General features: G+C 37.8%; 3 protein-coding genes across 3 annotated transcripts; 1 reads left to right on the top strand and 2 right to left on the bottom strand.

The window, feature by feature from the left end:
* Positions 1-273: 273 nt before the first annotated feature.
* On the bottom strand, positions 274-1,442 carry LOC6643426 (malate dehydrogenase). The gene has a single exon (XM_002066024.4). The coding sequence runs from the start codon at positions 1,355-1,357 to the stop codon at positions 305-307; it is 1,053 nt and encodes a 350-aa protein (XP_002066060.2). The 5' UTR covers positions 1,358-1,442; the 3' UTR covers positions 274-304.
* A 1,224-nt stretch (positions 1,443-2,666) lies between these two features.
* On the top strand, positions 2,667-3,845 carry LOC6643427 (malate dehydrogenase, mitochondrial). The gene has a single exon (XM_002066025.3). The coding sequence runs from the start codon at positions 2,768-2,770 to the stop codon at positions 3,806-3,808; it is 1,041 nt and encodes a 346-aa protein (XP_002066061.1). The 5' UTR covers positions 2,667-2,767; the 3' UTR covers positions 3,809-3,845.
* A 1,869-nt stretch (positions 3,846-5,714) lies between these two features.
* Positions 5,715-6,925, bottom strand: LOC6643428 (malate dehydrogenase, mitochondrial). Its single transcript, XM_002066026.4, has one exon. It carries the CDS (start codon positions 6,828-6,830, stop codon positions 5,763-5,765), a length of 1,068 nt encoding a protein of 355 aa, XP_002066062.2. The 5' UTR covers positions 6,831-6,925; the 3' UTR covers positions 5,715-5,762.
* Between the last annotated feature and the right edge of the window lie 39 nt (positions 6,926-6,964).

Below are 6,964 nucleotides of genomic sequence, written 5' to 3'. Positions count from 1 at the left end.
ACAGATTTTCAAACATTCTATATCACCTAGTATGGCAAAGTCTATTGTCTTGAACTCTCAATGTGTGTATATATATAGTATATGTGAATATTAACTAAAGTGTATATAAAATATACTATATATGTGGGTGATGATGACTATACTTAGAATTGAAATATGGAATCAATAACAATAACTTATCAGCTATTGCTTGTTTGTTAGCCTTAGGAGGTATGGGTTAATTCATTTTCAAAACTGGGTCTTTCGCATGGAACACACTAACGCAAACAAAAATATTGAACAAATCAGCGTATTATGTATTTAACTAGCATCCAGATGTAATAAAATTGTTGGCATATTTCACACCCTGTTCAATGTCCTTTAACAAAACTGGCAACAGGCCCTGCAGCATTTGGCTTTCGAGTTGGTCAAGTTCAGGTAAGCAAGGGATATCCTTTATGCCCGAGGGGCCCAATATGACTGGGCTTGCAAAGAATTCAAGAGGCGTCACATTCGATTCGACAAAGGCGCATTCAACTATAGGTTTATCTTCCTCATTCTTGATGCCTTTAATAAGAGAGCCCACAAATTGGGCTCCGGCAAAGGCCATTGATAGAGTGGCAGAACCACTGCCAGCTTTGGCTTTAACCACCTCACTGCCGCCTTCTTGAACACGTTCAATGAGTTCCTTTTTTTCCGATTCATCGCCCTTAAAAGGCGGATTGGATTGCGAAAATAATGGAAGGATTGTGATGCCAGAATGTCCTCCTATCACTGGTATATTTATACGTTGGGGATCAATGCACAGGCTCTGGCCCAGAAACGTTTTCGCACGTACAACATCCAGTGTGGTTATACCAAACAATCGCTTCGGATCATATGAGTCTTGTGACTTCAAAATATCTCTAACAATGGGCACAATCGTGTTGACTGGATTCGTTATAATGGCTAGAAAAGCCGATGGACAAACTGAACTCACAGCCATGGCGACTGCGATTGCAACATTGGCATTTGACTCAAGCAGATCTTTCCTATCCATGCCAGGACGTCTAGGTCGACCAGCAGGAACCACAACAATATCGGATCCTTTTAGGGCCTTCTTCAATTCCTTTTCGCCCGTATAGGACTTTACAGTTGGACTCGTGCAGATGTGGGAAAGATCAGCCGCCACTCCCTTCGTGTTGGCCACATCATGCAGTACCAATGTCTCAATGAGCGGATTCATTTTCAACAACAATGAGAGGGCTTGTCCAATCCCACCAGATGCCCCCACCACAGATACCTGAAGATTCCGTCGTCTCTGCCGATTTATGTCATGCTGCTGCTTCTGCTGCAGAGCGGGTTGCGAGAATCTCATGGTAAATCTAAATGCCAACATTACGTGAAATTTTTAAAAAATACCCTACTACCCTAATATCAGAATTTTAAATATGTATTATGAAAATTGGTAAAAGAAAAAGCTACATTCAAATTTTAGAAACCTATTCCTACACCTACTTTATAAAAGTTATAAGTATTTACTTTCAAGAAGTGTCTGTGAAACTTATTTTTACCACGAAACAAATATGGACACATGAATATAGAAACACCAATGTCACAAATAGAAACAAGAAAAATGGACGGTAAAATTAACAACATTATTAAAACTACATCTTACCTGGAGATTATATTGATTATTACATCAAGTATTCAAGCTAACTAAAATAACTGCCTCGAACAAAGGATTAATGGAAAAACTCCTTTATGCTCATTTCATACGAAAAAGGCAAATATTTCTTCAGCCTAATGTAAGTAAGTATGTATACAATTTTACTTGGGATCAAGGATATGCGTTTAAGATTCAAATTCCTATCCTATCCAAAAAAAGTTCTAAAAGTGTATATGATCTGTTTTAGTGCAGAAGGACTTTTCTCCTCTACTATCAGTAGAATTATTCCATGTCTAAATTATTTTATGCAAATTCTCTCTGTGGTTTTATGTCAGTTTGAAAATCTTTTTCATAAGGGTCTTACTTAACTTAAAGCGAGAGATTATTTAAATTGTTATATCATGACTAATCCATATTCATATTTAAATATCTAAATGTTCATGTTTTTAAATAAGCGTTACTTTTTTTTATTAAGAAATTATAAGAATTATAAAGGATAATACAAACTCCAAAAATCCAGCCAACCAAATTTATTTATTTATTTATAATGTGATTGAGCAGTAATTGTAAATTTAGCAAATCTTCTACTAGCTATAGCTACTATGCCTTAAGCTACGAAATTAAAAAACTATTAAGACTCTAAATATATAATTTAGATACTAAAATCTAGATTTTATTAAAGCCGATTTTGATAAACCTAGTGCAAAAACTAGATTAAAAATAATGCCTAAATTAAATTATTGGTTTCACAGAAACTTTGCTTACCAAATTAAAAAACCTGGGTTTTTTAATGGGTCTAAAATTTTCCAAATTCCTCACATTCATTTTGATGTTCGTTAGCAAGTTTGATTATACATTCCAACTTGCCAAGTGTAAAATTACCTTTAAAAGTCCAAAATGCTTTCACTGCGACATAAAATTGGCGTTTCCGCCAGGAACCATGAACCAGTTCAAATGTGACACATAACCTTAAAGAGTGGCAACGCTGTCCGCTGACATTTTGGATTTCGGTAACTCTAAAACGGAAACTTATCTAAAATCTACCTAAATAGGCTTTGACGTCAAAGACTTTTCACATTTGCACTAAAAAATTACATTTAATTCAAAAACCCAAGCTGAACGAACAAAATACAAAAAAATATGTTTGCTGCTAGGAAAATATTGAGCGACATTCCAAGTTTCACATGGCGCTACTTGCTGGCACGGACGTTGAAGGTGGCTATTGTGGGAGCCGGAGGAGGCATTGGTCAACCGTTGTCGCTGCTTTTGCGCCAAAGCCCTGGCATCACAAAGCTGGCCCTGCACGATCTGCATGGAACTAAGGGCCTGGCCGTAGATCATTCGCACATTTGTACACAAGTCCGAGTTAGTGGCTATGAGGGTGAAAAGGAACTGGAAATGGCCGTCTCCAATTCGGATGTGGTGGTGGTAGCGGCTGGCATGCCACGTCTGCCTGGTATGGAGCGTGATCACCTGATGGCCGCCAATGGCAAAGTGGCTATAAAAGTGGCCAACGCCATAAGCGTTGCTTGTCCCCATGCTTTTGTGGCTTTCATAACGAATCCCATCAACATGATTGTTCCAGCGGCAGCGCAGATCCTAAAGGCTGCTGGAACCTTCAATCCCAAACGTTTGTTTGGCATCACAACATTGGATCTGGTCCGCTCCAAGAAGTTTATAGGCGATCATATGCAAATTAATCCAGAAGCGGTTAATATTCCAGTTATTGGTGGACATGCTGGTATAACCATTCTTCCGCTGTTCTCCCAGTGTCAACCACAATTCAATGGAAACGCCTCCGACATAGAGAAGCTAACGAAGCGCATTCAAGAAGCTGGCACCGAAGTGGTCAATGCCAAGGCAGGCCAAGGATCAGCCACTATTTCAATGGCTTTTGCTGGAGCAAAATTTGTTGACTCTCTGCTGCGTGCCCTGAACGGTGAGGAAAGGTTGGTGGAGTGCGCCTTTGTGGCTTCCACCCTAACAGATGCCCCCTTCTTTGCCAGTCCTCTAGAATTGGGTAAGCAAGGCATTAAGCGTCATCTTGACTTACCCAACTTAAGTGAAAGCGAGAAGCAGGCTCTAGAGAAGTTGTTGCCAGTGCTCAAGAAAAATGCCATAGAAGGACAAATGTTTGCCCATAACTTTACAGCAGAACGTATTAAAAAATTGTCAAATTAATTTTAATAAATATCAATTTATATAGACTCTTTGGAAATTCCCATGTTTGTGATTCATTTTTCTGCTAATGTTAATAATGTGTAATCGGTGATATCAATTTTATACTGAAACATATCTTTGCCAAGCCCCTCAAAGCTCTATAAAAATTAACACTTATTCTTATCTACCAAAAAGTTAGTACAGGAAATCGTAGAACCTTGATTTTATTTTTATTTAACTTAATCCCCTACCACTATGAAACGGGTACATCACACCCTAACAAGGTATATCTGCAATCCGAATTTAATTGTTTAAAATATCTATTTTATTAAATTCTTTCAAGTGAGGAGGTATTCTTAATAAAGAGTCTGTTTTTGGACCCTTTATAAAAAAAAATTTAATTTGAAAACGGAACGAGTTTCGAGAAAGAATTTAGAACAAATTGACGTTAGGAAAAAAAACAGAAAAAAGGCATCCTAATGACATCCTAATGAAAACGTAGAATCATCTGAAATATGGGTTTAACTCAGCGTTAGATTTAGCATGGATGTAATTTTAGTCCCGACATCATTCATATTTTTTGGATTTTCTTGATCAAAATGGCGGCTCTTCAAAAAAAACAAACAGTGTTTTGCCTTTTTTTTTCAATTTTAAAAAAAGTTAAGCAAATCCACAAATTCTGGGACCGAAATTACATCTATGCTGCGATGATTGCACTTCCTATCATTAAAATCGGTTCAGAATTACAGGCTGTATCCTTGCCGCCAGTTCAAAAAAGTGGTTTCAAGAAAAACCCGTTTGAAGTTAGCCTCACAAGACGAGAAAAAAACATAACTGCTGAAATATTTCGAACTTTAAAAAATCCATTTATTATTTAAAGTCAGAAAAAAGATTTTTTCCAACCCTCTTGAGAGATAATAAATCTGTTTTGGGAAACCTACAGTACATATAGTATACATAAGTCCTGAACCAAGCAGCTAAACAGAAATATGTAAGTTTTTGAATTTGGTATTAGAGTTACTCCCTCTATTTTGGGCCTTATTAATGAAAAGATGTTCTATAACAACAGGAGAAGATCGTGTATCAAAGTTTTTGGGAATGAGACTTCTTCATAGAATCCCTTAAGCAAACATTTCAAATTAAGAAAAAAAACTAAAAGTTTTATGTTGACATTTTTTGAATCACATTATAAACGAAATTGCAATTTCTAATTAGTTATTTAGTTTACTATTATCTACCATTGACAATTTTTAATCAACATATGATTGGGAAGCCCCGAATGAGCGGGTGACTTTCAAAACTGCACTAGACGATTGCTTCAATGGAATATTTCTTACATGGAAATATACTTCTAGTATTCATCTTATTGCAAACGAATTTGTTAAATTTACCGTGAAATTCCAATTACAACATTGTAATTATTTTGTTTTGTTTTCCTAGACAAATTCTGTGTTGTGTTGTGTTGTGTTTTTTTAAGGGATTTCCCCGTATTGGCTGTCGATAGGTTTTCCAAGAATTTCATTACAACATTGCATTGCAACGACTGCGACTCTGCGAATTAATTAACTAAGTTAAATAGTATCAGGTCAGTGGGCAATCAGAGGTGAGATCATTGGAACAACAAATTCCGATATTTTCACGCATCCATCAAGGTCGTTCAAAATGCCGGAAATATTATTGCACGGCGTGACGAAAGTGACATGGGAAATGAATATGAATAGTTCATGCGAGTGATCGTAGTTCCACCAATGATAATCAGTAATCATTATCAGCAGCAGCATGATGATTTCTACGCAACATGAATACATATGTAAATATGTATGTACATACTAGTATATATACATATGTATGTATATTTACTATATGCGTATGTATTGTATGATGGAATGCCATTGATCGATGCCATTCAATAAATAAATGAATGAAGTACGCCAAGTTATTGGGTTTTAATTCAATACAAATATGCAAAATGATTTTAATTCAATTCAGTCTTTTCTTCCTCTTGATTCGCTTCTTTGGCATCACCATCAATTGTATTTTTGGCCATAAACACACCATCATTAATGTTCTGTAGGAGCACGGGCACAATTCTATTCAGAGCCTCTTCCTCACGACTCCCCAGCGGCGGTAGACCCAGATTGGTTTGAATACCCTCGCGTCCCAGAATCACCTGAGTGGCAAAAAATGGACATAGAGGTGCCTCGTAGCCCACAAATGAGCATTGAATGACATCTGGTTCGCCATTTAAGCCACGCAGCAGAGAATCAATGAATAAAGCTCCGGCATTGGCCTTCGAGAGGTTACCTAAGGTTTTGGCTGCAAGCCCATGGTACTCACTATTCTCCATCTTCTCAATTATGCTGTTCTCATCTACTTTTTCTTCACGTAAATCGGAGCAACATTGCGTTAAGAGTGGCACAGACGTATCGACGCTAAATCCACCTATAACTGGGACAGACACCCGTGCGGGGTCGATATTAAAAACATCAGATACAAAAGTTTCAATTCGCAGCGAATGCCAAGTGGTGACCCCGAAGAGACGTCTCGGATCATAAGTATTTTGTGCCTTTAGAAACTCAGCAGCCATTGGTACTACAAAATTAATGGGCTGGGTAACAAAGGCCAGCAAAGCCTTCGGGCAGGCTAAACTGACGGCAGAGGTTATACCGGCAATCGGATCAACAGTGTCGGGCCTTTCTGGCAAGGCGACAGCGAAAATTACAATATTGGCATCGGTAAGAGATTCAACAAGTTGCTCAGGCCCAACGAAACACTTGGCTTCCGTCTTTGTGCATATGTCAGAGAGAACCTTTTCCAGAGCAGTCGGTGAAGCGCTCATATCATGCAAATGCAATTGATCGATTAGAGGATTTTTTTTCAGCAGCAATGATAACATTTGCCCAACACGGCCTCCTGATCCCACCAGAGATACCTTGAAACCACGCCGCCCCCCGGCATCAGATCGACCGGCTATAAAAGGCAATCCCTTGGTGCATAGAAAGTAGCGTGCAGTAGCTTTAATGCCAAAAACTAAGGAGAACATCTTTACAAAATTAATAATTACTAAAATTACTCAAGAATTTTGATCAAAACGAATTCCGTAGTCTGGAAACAAGAATGAAACACAAAAGGCTACGTGTTAGCACATATCTTTTCTAACTTATCAAATCGTTTCTA

This window comes from Drosophila willistoni, assembly GCF_018902025.1.
Source record: "Drosophila willistoni isolate 14030-0811.24 chromosome 2L unlocalized genomic scaffold, UCI_dwil_1.1 Seg168, whole genome shotgun sequence".
NCBI lineage: Eukaryota > Metazoa > Arthropoda > Insecta > Diptera > Drosophilidae > Drosophila > Drosophila willistoni.
This window is presented reverse-complemented; position numbering and strand designations above follow the sequence as displayed.